Source organism: Heteronotia binoei, chromosome 10 (assembly GCF_032191835.1).
Source record: "Heteronotia binoei isolate CCM8104 ecotype False Entrance Well chromosome 10, APGP_CSIRO_Hbin_v1, whole genome shotgun sequence".
Classification (NCBI taxonomy): domain Eukaryota; kingdom Metazoa; phylum Chordata; class Lepidosauria; order Squamata; family Gekkonidae; genus Heteronotia; species Heteronotia binoei.
In genome coordinates this window covers 94,963,574-94,978,235 of record NC_083232.1, presented here as the reverse complement: position 1 = coordinate 94,978,235, position 14,662 = coordinate 94,963,574, and the positions used below count along the sequence as shown (strand labels likewise).

Sequence of the window (14,662 nt, the reverse complement as noted above, 5' to 3'; positions counted from 1 at the left end):
AGGTGCAACTTGACTCCTACTTTGTTCTGCTGCTTCAGACCAACACGGCTGCCCACCTGGATCTATACCATAACCAAGTTCTCAACAGTTTGAAATTTATTTGTCAGGAGAATGGCGTATTAAGCTTTCTGAAGTAGGTTTGCCAATCCCCAGGTGGGAGCAGGGGATGCCACGGTTTGGAGGACCTCCCCCCGCTTCAGGGTTATCAGAAAGTAGGGGGGGAGGGAACTGTCTGCTGGGCACTCCATTATACTCTATGGAGATCTGTTCCCATAGGGTATAATGGAGAATTGATCCATGGGTATCTGGGGCTCTAGAATGGCTGTTTTTTGAGGTAGAGACACAGATTTTCAGCATGGCATCCAGTGCCTCTCCTCAAACCCACCCCCCCAATCTCAGAAAGACTGGACCAGGTGGTCCAATTCTATGAGCCCCCAAAAGAAGGTGCCCCTATCCTTCATTATTTCCAAATGGAGGGAAGGCATTTAAAAGGTGTGTGGTCCCTTTAAATGTGATGGCCAGAACTCCCTTTGGAATTCAATTGTGCTTGTCAGAACCTTGTTCCTGGCTCTACCCTCAGAGTCTCCTGGCTCCAACCCCAAAGTCCCCCGATATTTCTTGAGTCAGACTTGGCAACCCTATTCTGAAGACAACGATTTGCTTCCATGAAGGAGCACTGTCTCTTGAGAACCCGTCATCCACCATCCAGTACTCCCTCTAAGCTGTGGAGTCTCATGAGCAAAAATTCTACTTTGTGAGTTACTGGCGTTAAAGTTGCAAGCAAGCGATTTGGCTACCACATGAATTAGTTTGCTCCGGGGCCATCCTTCCTGAGCTACGACAAAAAATGTGTGAGCTGGAAGTTAAAAAACTTAACTCACAATAACCCAGCTTAGAGTGAACACTCTGAAATGAGTCTGTCTATAACCCATTCTGCTGTGGTTTGTATACAGCAGCCCCTTGCTTGGGGATGGAAAAAGCCATCAAGTCACAGTGAAACTATGGAAACTCCTCAGGGTTTTCAAGGCAAGAGATGTCTGGAGGTGGTTTGCCATTGGCTGCCTCTGCGTAGCAATCGTGGACTTCCTTGGTGGTCTCCCATCCAAGTCATAACCAGGGCTGACCCTGTGTAGCTGCCAAGATCTGATGAGATCAGGCCAGCTGAAAACCCACTGATGTCAATAGGATTTATTTCCAAATAAACATGTCGAATGAGGTTGCTAGACATCCTTGGATTCCTGGTTCGTATAAAATCAGAATATTTTATCTCATTGGATATCACCACCTTCAGTCAGCAAACCTCAACTTTGGGTACCCCCAGGGGTACGATTCTAGCAGGAGCTCCTTTGCATATTAGGCCACACACCCCTGATGTAGCCAATCCTCCAAGAGCTTACCAGGCTCTTTTTTGTAAGCTCTTGGAGGATTGGCTACATCAGGGGGGTAATATGCAAAGGAGCTCCTGCTAGAATTCTACCCCTGGGTACCCCTAAATATGTCTAGGCCCTTATCCAGGTTAGCCTGATCTCATTAGATCTCAAAAGCCAGGCAAGGTTGGTGCTGGTTGGCCCTTAGATGGGAGACCACCAGGGAAGTTCAGGATTGCTACACAGGGGCAGGCAATGGTGAACCACCTCTGTTTGTCTCTCGCCTTGAAAACCCGACAGGGTCTCCATTAGTCGGCTGAGACTTGATGGCACTTTCCACAACCGAATATGTGGTCTGCATCCCCTGTGGAGGTCCATGATCTATACCTAGGGTTGCCAAGTCCAATTCAAGAAATATCTGGGGACTTTGGGAGTGGAGCCAGGAGACTTTGGGGGTGGAGCCAGGAGACATTGGAGGTGGAGCCAGGAACAAGGGCGTGACAAGCATAATTGAACTCCAAGGGAGTTCTGGCTATCACAGCACACCTTTTAAAATGTCTTCCTTCCATAGGAAATAATGAAGGATAGGGGCACCTTCTTTTGGGGCTCATAGAATTGGACCCCCTGGTCCAATCATTTTGAAACTTGGGAGATACTTTGGGGAGAGGCACTAGATACTATACTGAAAATTTGGTGCCTCTACCTCAAAAAACAGCTCCCCCAGAGCCCCCGAAACCTCCAGATCAATTCCCCATTATACCCTACGAGAATCGATCTCCACATAGGGAGATCTGGCGACTCTGAAGTGAAGCGATTTTCTGGCGACTCTGAAGTGAGGGATTGGCCTCTCTACTTACGCAGCCAACTTCTTCCAAGTAACACAGACACCCCATCCCAAGAGGAAGCCTTTCCAATCGGAGACTGGAGCCTCTGGAGGGGGAAAAAAATCACATGGTGGCTTTGGAGGCGGGGCTTCCCCCCACCGGCCAGCTGACTGGGGGCGGGAAGGAGACTGGGAAAGCGGAAGAACCCCCGCTGGGACCTGGGGATTGGCAAGCCTATCTATACCTGTGTTGTGTTTATAACCAAATGTCCTAATTCTCCACTGCAATGTTAAGCAGACTTGTACCCTTCTAACTCTATTAACGTTAGTTAGTGTACATAGAGGGGTATAACTCTATTTAGGATTGTTCTGTTGGTGTCTTTGAGCGCCAAAAGAAACTCTTGCCTAAATACAAAATGTCTTCTCTGACCTTGAACTGTGCAAACGCCATAGTCATAAAGACACTCACTTGATTGTTGTCCCATGAAAGAGCTTAGTTGCATGCACATGGAGTGTCCTTGAATTTAGATTGTTGTATGTATTGAACATACACACAACATACATACATACTGAACATATTGAACATACATACGAGCAGCCTCGTGGCGTAGAGTGGTAAAGCTGCAGTCCTGCAGTCCGAGCTCTCTGCTCACGACCTGAGTTTGATCCCGGTGGAAGCTGGGTTCAGGCTCCAGATTGACTCAGCCTTCCATCCTTCCGAGGTCGGTAAAATGAGTACCCAGCTTGCTGGAGGGGGGGAGTGTAGATGACTGGGGAAGGCAATGGCAAACCACCACATAAAAAAGTCTTCCAAGAAAACGTCATGATGCGACGTCACCCCAGAGTCGGAAACGACTGGTGCTTGCACAGGGAACTATCTTACCTTTTATGTATTGAACACCAGACAATGTGCATGAACTTGAATATGTATCCATGACATGCATCCTTTCTTTTAAAAAAAAAAATTAAGGTCTGACACCGCTGAAGATAAGTTTGTTTTCTGCAATGGACTCGTGCTTCATAGACTTCAGTGCCTTCGCGGATTTGGGGAGTGGCTCGACTCCATTAAAGACTTTTCCTTAAATTTACAGAGCCTCAACCTTGATATCCCAGCCTTAGCATGCTTATCAGCTCTAAGTATGATCACAGGTAAGCCCTATTTGGTGGGAAATTTTCCTTGCTTGTGATTTTACAAAATAAGAACCTAAGAGAAGCCATATTGGATCACTCCAGTGCCCATCCAAGTCCAACACTCCATGTCACGCAGTGGCCAAAAAAACAGGTGTCATCAGGAGGTCCACTGGTAGGACCAGAACTCTAGAAGCTTTCCCATTGTGGCCTCCCAAGCACCAAGGATACAGAGTAACATGACCCAGACATAGTATACTGGGTATAAGAACCTAAGAGAAGCCATATTGGATCACTCCAGTGCCCATCCAAGTCCAACACTCCATGTCACGCAGTGGCCAAAAAAACAGGTGTCATCAGGAGGTCCACTGGTAGGACCAGAACTCTAGAAGATTTCCCATTGTGGCCTCCCAAGCACCAAGGATACAGAGTATCATGACCCAGACATAGTATACCTTGTGGCTAATAGCCACTGATGGACCTCTGCTCCATATGTTTATCCAATCCCCTCTTGAAGCTGTCTATGCTTGTAGCTGCCACCACTTACTGTGGCAGAGAATTCCGTGTGTTAATTACTCTTTGGATGTAGTAGTACTTCCTTTTTTCCTTTTGTCTGTTCTAAGCCTACTGCTCCTTAATTTCATGGAGTCACCCACAATTGTGAGAAAAGGAAAAAAGTACTTCTTTCTCTCTACCTTTTCTGTCTCACACATAATTTTATAAATGATTCATTTACAAAGTTATGGTGTATGCAGGGCTTTTTGTGTAGCAGGAACTCCTTTGCATAGTAGGATGTTCCCTCTAAGCTGTAGAGTCTTGTGAGCAAAAATTCTGCTTTGTGAGCTACTGACATTAAAGTTGTGAGCTGCTGCATAAATTATGGTGCTCTGGGGTCACCCTTCCTGAGCTAAGACAAAAATGTGTGAGCTGGAGGCTAAAAATCCGTGAGCTAGCTCACGCTAACTCAGCTTAGAGGGAACACTGAAGGCCACACACCCCTAATGTAGCCAATCCTCCAAGAGCTTACAGGGCTCTTAGTACGGGGCCTACTGTAAGCTCCAGGAGGACTGGCTACATCAGGGGTGTGTGGCCTAATATGCAAAGAAGTTCCTGCTACAAAAAAAGCCCTGGGTGCATGTAAATAATTCATTTACAAAATACATTTTGTGATTAGACATTTGAGTAAAAAAGTTTCCAACCACATTTATTGAATTCCAGATAGAATATATGTCATTCTTTAATGCTTGTAACAGCCCAATTGAGAACAAGAGCTGCAATACTGAATACTCCCAGATCCAAAAATATAATACTGTCATTGCTTTTAAAAAAAAAATCATTCAAAATTTACACCCAACAAGCTTCTACTTTGCTGTTACTGCCTGGGCTAAACTGTTACTTAACCCTGCATGTTTAATTTCATTGGATTTAAGTATTCTTGGACTTGGGCTGAATCTTGCTACTTATGCTAGCTATTGGCAATAGGTAGCAGGCCTCATTGGTACTTGATTCATTAGACGCTCTGGTGCCCATAAAATCAGGAGGCTGAAGTACCCAGCTTCCCGTGGGATAGAAACACTTCCTCTCTCTTTGACCATTGGTCCCATAAATTTAATCAACGTCCTTTGGAAAATAAACTTACCTGATGAAAGAGTATCAGGATTAGAGATGATAACCAACAGTGGGCGGTGGGACTACCATTTGACATACCCCAAGCTGCTATCTGGCGGTAGGAAGATGTCTGCCGGAGGTTAGCTGTATCTAGGGTAGCTACAGAAAAGAACCCAACATAATAGAGGTTTATAAAATTATGCATATGGTGGAGACAGTTGATGAAGCAGAATTTCTCTCCCCTTTCCCAAAATCTGAGAAGTTGAGGGCATCCAGTGAAGCCGACGGGGAGGAGATTCAGGACAGACAAAATGAAGAACTTCTTTACACAGCAAGTGATTAAATTTGGGATTCACTGGCCTAGGATGTAGTGATAGCCATCAGCATAGATGGTTTTCAAGGTAGATGGTTTTCATGGTTTAGATAGATTCATGAAGGAGAGGTCTATCAGTGGCTACTAGACGTGGTGACTGAGGGGAACCTCCATATTCAGAAGTACTAATCTTCTGAATCCCAGAGCCAGGAGGCAACATTAGGGGAAGGCTTCGGCCTCTATGCCCTCTTGTTGGACCTCAGTAGGCCAACTGGTTGGCCACTTTGTGAGACTAGATGCTGGACTAGATGGACCACTGATGTGATCCAGAAGGGCTCTTCTGATGTTGTTACGTAATCTGGTCTCCACCACCTTCATGCCAACCTAAGTTTTCTTTGTTATATCGTCTTCTCGAAATTTCTGGCATACACAGTACTTTTTTGGCATTGAGCCCCACCAGGGATAAAGTTTTGACACAGGAGGAAGAGCAGCATTATGGGAAATGCTAGGGGTGTATCATTTGCATTTACCTTTGTGTATCCCATTCTTCGAGGGCTTATTGACTTCTCAGTTTGGATGTTAATGTTCCTTGGGCTGAAAAACACAACAGAATTTGCAAAAGAAAGAACAATCCATGCTGTTTGCCTGGCATGATTGCAAACCTGTCAGGGCCCTTGAAAAGCTCCCAGAGAAAGCCCCTTCCCTCCTCTGCATGCAACCTTACAGCATCCTACTGACCTAGCAGAAATCCCTTCCTAAAACCGAGCGATTGTCATAGGCTGGTAGCAGCAGACAGACAGAAGGCATTCATGCAGTTTAATTCATAATATCCATCCTCCAGAAACCACAAGGGGAGAGATTTTTTTAGACACTTGTATTGCACTGTTTTGCTCCCTAGGGATAAAAAAAAGGCAGTCCCCTGTGCAAGCAAGCACCAGTCGTTTTTGACTCTGGGGTGATGTTGCTTTCACAACGTTTTCACGGCAGACTTCTTACAGGGTGGTTTGCTATTGCCTTCCCTAGTCATCTACGCTCCCCCCCCCCCCCAGCAAGCTGGGTACTCATTTTATCGACCTCGGAACGATGGAAGGCTGAGTCAACCTCGAGCTGGCTACCTGAACCAGCTTCCGCTGGGATCGAACTCAGGTCGTGAGCAGAGGGCACCAACTGCAGTACTGCAGCTTTACCACTCTGCGCCACAGGGCTCTTTCCCTAGGGATACATCCTCATTATCTCAATTTTATGGCAGTTTAAATGGGCTTCCCAAAAGAACCCTGGGGATCGTAGTTCAGTTAATAGGACAGGAGATTCTCTGTTAATCCTTCCTCCTTTTCATAGAACGACAGGCTGCCTGGGGAGCAGTAACGACGGGTTTAAGTCCGCATTGTAAATACACCTCTAGGATCACACGTCTCATTATCGCAAAACTTCTTTTCACTCACCACACCAACAAATCTAGATTCCTTTGTGTTCTTGCAAACCGGAGCCCTTTCCACGTGTGAGAATATATATCATAGGGGACGGAGTATGTTGGGTCTTTGCAACCAACTTGCCCTGAAGGGGTTTGTAATATACCCCGGAGCTAAGCTCTCCCCCTTTGACTGCAACGTTGGTAAAAGTGGAATGTGATAAAGACTTTATTTTAGGGATTTAAAGATTCTTTAAAAACGGAAAGAAGAAAAAAAAATTAGAGCAGCGTCATATCAGTCTTCGGTACTTTGTTTAACACATCAGTTCTTCCAGGCCCGAAATAGCCTGACTTTGAGATTAGTTTTATCTCCAACCCCTTAGAGGTAAATAAGCCGCAAAAAGTAGAAGATAATGAAAATAGCAAAGGTCGGTTGAGGTGCTTTTGGTTTCTTCGAAGAGTGTCTATGAATTCCTAGTGGAATTCCAGGCCTAGCGCTGATGGAGCTAGCTGTGGATATTGATCTCCACTTGAATTCACTGAATAAATAATGGTTGCCATAGTTATTGAGCATTCACAACTGGTAGGGAAGCTGGGAAATCTCCAAAACACCTTCTGTGACCGTTCTGTCATCAAATCGTCCAATGAAAGAATGGCGCAGGAATAACTGCATAAATGCCGTTTGCATAGTCTTGCGTTCCTTTCTGTTCACCTGGAGTTATATAACCATTTTGGACCCTGCTTGGAAAAAAGCGATTCTTGAACATCAATGGCTCTGTAAGGACCCCGGTCAGCTGGCCTTGAACATCTCCTGCCTGCCTGTGTAGCTCTCAGAGACACACAAAGACACACACACACACACACACATAATTTATCAGGTGGATAGTCAAGATGCGAGCCCAATAGCACCTTAAAGACCAACAGGAAGTCATTGGCATGTGGCAGCCAGTGTTTCCTCTAAGCTGAATTCGTGTGAGCTAGCTCACAGTTTTTTAGCTTCCGGCTCACGCATTTTTGTCTTAGCTCAGGAAAAACGGCCCTAAAGCAAGCTAATTTATACAGTAGCGCACAACTTTAATGCCAGTAGCTCACAAAGTAGAATTTTTGCTCACAAGACTCCACAGCTTAGAGAGAGTGTGTGATCGGTGGTGACTGACATGTTAAAAGGGGGCTTTGAGCACATGGTTGTACCTTCTCTGGAGTTGCTTTTGTTGAATTATGCTGAACCCCTCCCTAAGAACAGAACTAGCCAAGGTCTGACAAAAAGAAGACTCAAAATGCATATGGACTGTTTTGTAGATAAAATTAAATCTTTTTATTTACATGTTATCTGCATTACCAAAAAAAATGTCTTTGTTGGATATAATATGGAAGAGAATTGTTGTTCAATTGGAACCATTATTGTAGCTTGTCTTAATAAAATAATAATCAGGCCTCATTTTGGACAGAAGTTTACAGGAGCAGAGCTTCAGAACCTCTAAATTTTATCGTGTTCTTTCTTTCTTACAACCCCCACCCCCCCCCCCCAAAAAAAATACTAGCTTCTGGGCTCCATTGTTCAAATCCCCTGTGTGAATTTTGCTGATTTAAATCTTAAGATTTAACAAACTTTCTAATACTTTTCCCCACAAAAAAATAGGGAAATTACCAAAACGTACAAAGCAGACAGATGGAAATCTTCCTCATGTCACTGTGGCCACCGAGGAGAAAGCAATTTTAAAAGTATGATGGGAGTCAAGGTTTTATTATGACAGTTATAATTCAAGAAGCATTTTAAGGTAGCTGCTGAGCTGATGTAATTTAGTCCACCTTCCAGTGCAAATGAGTTACGTAAGTAAGTTGCACTAATGAGCTCCACCATTTTGAACCTGCCAACAAGTCGAAGGTCGTGGGGGTGCTGGCTCTTTTTCTACAAAATGACCCCTGAATAAAATACAGACCCCCCCCCCCCCAAAAAAAAAGACCAACAAGATTTCCAGAGTATAAGCTTGATAACAGAGGAAGTTTTGTCTCAAAAGCTTATACCCTGGGAATCTCGTATGTCTTTAGGGCGCTGCTGGACTCCAGTCTTACACGGCTGATCAGTATTTTAGAGAGTGATGCTTATTAGGTCTTCTCCAAATCCTACTCGGGCCTGTTCAAAAGGGCTCATTCCGTGGAAAGTGTCCTTAAGATTGCACTGTTAGCACCAGGCCTTGAACTCAGCAGGAGCTCACAGAAGCGCAGCTCCTGAACCTTTCTGAGGGTTCCCCCTCCTCCTCTCCACCGACCTCGTACATTGAATAGATGGTGCAGCTGCATAACAATCCCTGGATGAGCTCCACCACCTATTTTTCTACAAAGATATTGAAGAAGAAGATATTGGATTTATATCCCGCCCTCCACTCCGAAGAGTCTCAGAGCGGCTTACAATCTCCTTTCCCTTCCTCCCCCACAACAGACACCCTGTGAGGTGGGTGGGGCTGGAGAGGGCTCTCACAGCAGCTGCCCTTTCAAGGACAACCTCTGCCAGAGCTATGGCTGACCCAAGGCCATTCCAGCAGGTGCAAGTGGAGGAGTGGGGAATCAAACCCGGTTCTCCCAGATAAGAGTCCGCACACTTAACCACTACACCAAACCGGCACTCTCCATATTCAGAGAGGAAGTTACTCTTAAATCGTTTGCAAACGTGTGTACCATCCTGCTGTACTACTAACTAGTTATTGTAATCTGACTGTATTGTGATTTTATGGTAATTTATTGTGATTTTATTATTATCTATATTGATCTACTCCTCCCTGAGCCCCCATAGGGGAATGGGCGGAATATGAATAAAATAATAATAATAATAATACAATATGGTGGCTCACTGTGTGTGTCTCTCTCTCCCCCTCCGCTCTGTTGCCTTGCAGAACGACACGGATTAAAAGAACCAAAGAAAGTGCATGAGCTATGCAACAAGGTCATGAGTGGCTTGAAAGACCACTTAGCCTTCAGCTGCCGGAGCAAAGGGCCACCTTTTGAACCTGCCGACGAGTCGAAGGTGCTGGGGGTGCTGGCTGACTTGCGCTCGCTCTGCACGTTAGGACTGCAGCGGATCTTTTACCTGAAGCTGGAGGATCTGGTGCCGCCCCCCTCCATCATCGACAAGCTGTTCCTGGACACCCTGCCGTTCTGAGGATTTCGGGGGGCCATAGGGGAAGGGGACTGTCTCCTGGAGCAGGCAGAAGGATCGGGACTGGCTTGCTAACAGCGCTGCTCCCATTTAACAGGAGAAAAGAAACCCCCAAGGATTTCCTGCCCTAATTGGTGGACTTTTTCTAATGCATTTCCTTGCAAATTGAGGCCTAAAACATGACTTATAGTTCCGGAGGAAGGGCATTGGGGGAGGGGGGAGCCCAGTGCTGTTTGGAGTCTGGGTTTGTTTGTTTTTTTAACGGCTGATATGGCACTTTGGAACGATGCTACCCCAGCAGGGAAAAAATAAAATAAAAATAAAGATGTTAATAGGACTGTTGAAAATCTATTGCATCCTCTGCGGTGAATAGACAATTGTAGATGCTGTGTGTTTTGAAACCAGGAACAACTGCAAATTGTTCATCAGGGTAGTCTGTTTTACAGTTTATACCTTTTAGCATACTTCCCGGACAAAGGGCACTTCTATGCTGGCACAAGTTAAAAATGTCCTCTCGCTCTCTTGTTTCTCCTTTTTTTAAAAAAATTTTAAAAAATTCTAACGTCGGTTCATGATTTCGTACAAAATCAGATTATAGCAAAACGACAATGGCTGTTAGCCCCTCCCCCCCCCGTGGTCAAGTGCAATTTTTTTAAAAGTGCTGTCTTACTAAGTCTTGTTTATTAACTATAATTTATTTTAATATGAAAATGAAAACAAAAAGAAATAAAAGTGAGGAGGAGGGGAGGGGAAATAACGTGGGGGTTTTTACATGCACTAACTTCCAGGACAAAGTTTTTTTTCCCAAACTTTGGATCAATGTAGCATGACATACTGACAAGCATTTGTGGAAAGCGAGAGGCAGGAGCGATTTGCAACGGGGTGGGCAGGGGGGGGGTCACCCGTGAGCCCCTTGTGGGCTGACGGAGGAAAGAACAGAGCATAAGTGACTGGAGCGGACAGGGTAAGCGTCAGGTTTTAGAATTTAGCCAATCGGTTACTAAACCGATTCAAGACCATGTGGAAGAACAGGCTTGTAAAAAAAAAAAAAGGAAATAGTCTGAATGTAAATGTTAGGAAAGGGGGTTTTGTGGGTTGAATTTTAAACATTCCGTGTATGTTACTCCCCTTTTTGTATGTTTATACTGTTGATGCCATATTAATATGAAACAATTTGTTGCATAGTGTCCTTAATTTGTATAAATATTTGTATGCATGATCTATTGTAAAGCTTGGCCTGTATTTATTGCAAATGACTGCCAGCTCCTGGAGCCATGTTACACCGAGTGACGAAATAGCGTGTTCACACTTGACTCAGTTATATAATGGGTGTGTGGGTGTGGATAGTCTCTCTCTCTCTGTCGCACGCACAGGTTATGTGTGTGTTTTTATTAACCAGTTGTATATAAAAAAAAAAACCCTGCCCTTTCACAAGCAAACTTTTATCTTTACTGTTTCTTTTGCAGTGACTTTTAAGGCAGTACAATCTAGCACTTTGATATTAAAGAAAAAAAGTATAACTTGCTCATGTTTTGCTAACTTAAAATAATATTTAAATATTTTCGTTCTTTACAAAAAAAAATTTATATGCACTGTATTAAGTCAAGATTTCATTGGTCATTTTGCTAAGAAAAAAAAAACTTTTTGAATGTCAACCTTGAAGTCCCGGTATCTTTTGTTAGCTTTCAAGAATCTAAAGTTTTATCTTTCCTTGAACAAGAAACAAACCACCATGCCGTTTATATGGAAATTATACAATCAAACGGATGCCGAAGGAACTCCCTAATAGCTACAAAAGAATGAGCCCAGTTTCAAGCAATTATCTGGTTCTCATGCATGGTATTTTATCATTTGTCCTGTTAGGCTATGCTTTTTTAAAAAAATATCAAGATTCCTAATAGTGTCAGGGAAAGAAGGTTCTGAGAGCCAGTTTGGTGTAGTGGTTAAGTGTGCAGACTCTTATCTGGGAGAACCGGGTTTGATTCCCCACTCCTCCACTTGCACCTGCTGGAATGGCCTTGGGTCAGCCATAGGTCTTGCAGAGGTTGTCCTTGAAAGGGCAGCTGCTGTGAGAGCCCTCTCCAGCCCCACCCACCTCACAGGGTGTCTGTTGTGGGGGAGGAAGGGAAAGGAGATTGTGAGCCGCTCTGAGACTGCTGAAATGGCCTTGGGTCAGCCATAGCTCTGGCAGAGGTTGTCCTTGAAAGGGCAGCTGCTGTGAGAGCCCTCTCCAGCCCCACCCACCTCATAGGGTGTCTGTTGTGGGGGAGGAAGGAAAGGGAGATTGTGAGCCGCTCTGAGACTCTTCGGAGTGGAGGGTGGGATATAAATCCAATATCTTCTTCTCATCATTATAGTTAATATTTTCAGTTTACTCGCAGATAATATTTGAGAAGAAAATATTGCTCTTTTTCAGAGTATTGACTTCATGTGCAAACATAATACTGTAATTAAATATCAGAAGAAAGTGCAAACTGTGCCTGAACTGCAAGGAAAAATATTTTGATTTTTTTTTTAAATTTGAAATTGTTGTAATTATTATATCTACACACACAATAGGATTTAAAGACCATATCGGCAAAAGGCACCACCATTAACCCATTTGAGTTAAAAGTTCTATGGGGCTTCATGGCATATTCTCAGTCTATTAAAATGCAGAACAAGTTTCGAGTCCAGTGGTACCTTTAAGACTAACAAAAGTTTTATTCTGGGTATAAGCTTTTGTGTGCTTGCACACAAACCTGGAAGGCGGGGGGAGGACAATTTTCATGAGAGAATGGAGTTCTCCAGCTGTTCATGAGGTAGGCTCCTCAGGCATCAATCAGTCATTCTGTGGAAACATTTTTCTTCGACAAAAAAAGATACCTCTGAAAGAATATGCTTTGTGCACCTGAGTTTCAGCCACTGTGACACAGAGGTATTGGACTGGATGGGCCTTTGGCCTAATCCAACATGGCTTTTCTTACGTGTGCAAGATTCCTGGACCCATGTTAGATTTCGTGTCAACATTATTCTTCAGTCTTCCAAAGATATCCGTTAATGTAATCTTCTTGCTTGTAACCTATGGAATTTCCCCCCATATTTATTTGAATTCCTCAAATTTATTCATGCTGCATGATCACTGACAAATCTCAAAAGCAAAAAAAAATAATGTAAAGCAGATTACTCTGGTCTTTTTCCTTAGTGCTCACTCTGTGTGCAGTACATATATGCCTTGTTTCGTAGGCTCAATTCAGGAATATCCCAGGTGTACAGGAGAGTGCCTTGCCTTGGTTTCTGGTCACAGAGTGCTTTGGAAGTTCCTCTGCTCCTCTGTGCTTTCGTTCATGTGTGCGTCTGTGTGCGTGCGCATGCGTGCTAATCTGTGGGGTTGAACGAAATGTTCTTGTACATATCCAATGTAAATTAAAATGATTAAATCAAATAACGATTTTCCCCCCTGAAGGCCCCATGTGTGTTGAATAAGTATGCTTAATTCCGTTAATGTCTGGTGTGAAATTTTTTAATCTCTTTGAGAGCATTAATAATATCTCTGCTCCAATATTTATATATATTTTTAAAATGGTGGCATGCTTAGGAACACTAAAAAAAAATGAAGACAGGAATTTGTATGGCACGTCTTAAAAAATAAAATCAGAGATAACTGCAGTGCCTGCTGGCCTATACCCGCTGACAGCGGTCACCGCTAAATTCTACAAAATAAATACATTGGCTGTTGTAGATTTTCCAGGCTGTGTGGCCATGGTCTTGGCATTGTGAGACCTGACATTTCGCCAGCAACTGTGACTGGCATGAGTAGATATGAATTACCTGCCTACCGACTTCTTCTCAATTTGACACAGAGAGAAGTCCAGCTTTCTGGGTTACACCTCTGAGGATGCCAGTCACAGTTGCTGGCGAAACGTCAGGTCTCACAATGCCAAAACCACGGCCACACAGCCCAGAAGTCAGTCAGTTTATACAGCACCAAGCCAACAAAAAGCCTAATAATTAGACAAATTTAAACATCCAATGGCAAAGCTATCAGTGGTTGAAACAGGATAGTAAAATTAATAAAAGTATCAATAAAATCAAGAAATATATGCCTTTCTAATACAAAGCAATGCAAAACTTAGCTACCTGGTTTTTTTATATTCTGATTGGCATCTGAGAGGAGATAGATTCCCTGAGCAGATTCTGTCAGCCCTGGCTTAGCCTTAACTCAAGGGAGAATATATTTAGCATGGGCTAAACTATACCAGGGACATCTTAGAAACACATGTTTGATTGTTTCTATTTCTTGCAACTCACTCTGTCGTAGTCTCTGAGCAAATGGAATTTTCTTGTACTTTCCTTCAACAACGGCAGAAGGAAGGGTCGAGCATCTTGCCAGGGAGAAAGCTTTCCTCATTTTGTGATCCTCTAAGTGAGTAAGATAGCTCGGAGAATCTACAACAGCCAATGGACTCCAGCCGTGAAAGCCTTTGACAACATAATAAGTATACATTTATATATTTACTTCTATCATTCTCCTCTCCTCCATTTTATCCTCACCACAACCTTGTGAGCTAAAGTCCAAGAGAGTGTGGGGGCCCAAAGGTCACCCACTCGATGAGCTTCCATGGCATGAGTGGAGATATGAACGTGGATCTCCCAGATCTTAGTCTAGTAGCACCCAAAAGACTACCAAGTATCTGAAGAAGTGAGCTGTGACTCACAGACGCTCATCCCTTGCCACAAATTTTTGTTAATCTTGAAGGTGCTGCTGAACTCCCGCTCTTTTCTGATGCTACAGGCAGACTAACACGGCGTCCCATCTTGATCTAGACCGATTTCCCACTCGCCTTATGCCGCTCTCACTTGGTTCTCCGTGGGGCTTCCA

General features: G+C 43.9%; 1 protein-coding gene across 1 annotated transcript in view; it reads left to right on the top strand.

Moving 5' to 3' along the window:
• The window catches only part of NR4A3 (nuclear receptor subfamily 4 group A member 3), a 49,321-nt gene extending 37,865 nt beyond the window's left edge, over positions 1-11,456 (top strand). Inside the window, exons 6-7 of the mRNA XM_060247800.1 lie at positions 3,161-3,339; positions 9,539-11,456. Of these exons, the coding sequence (XP_060103783.1) occupies positions 3,161-3,339; positions 9,539-9,804 (445 nt within the window). The 3' untranslated portion in view covers positions 9,805-11,456. The remainder of the gene's footprint in view (positions 1-3,160; positions 3,340-9,538) is intronic.
• Positions 11,457-14,662: the final 3,206 nt, after the last annotated feature.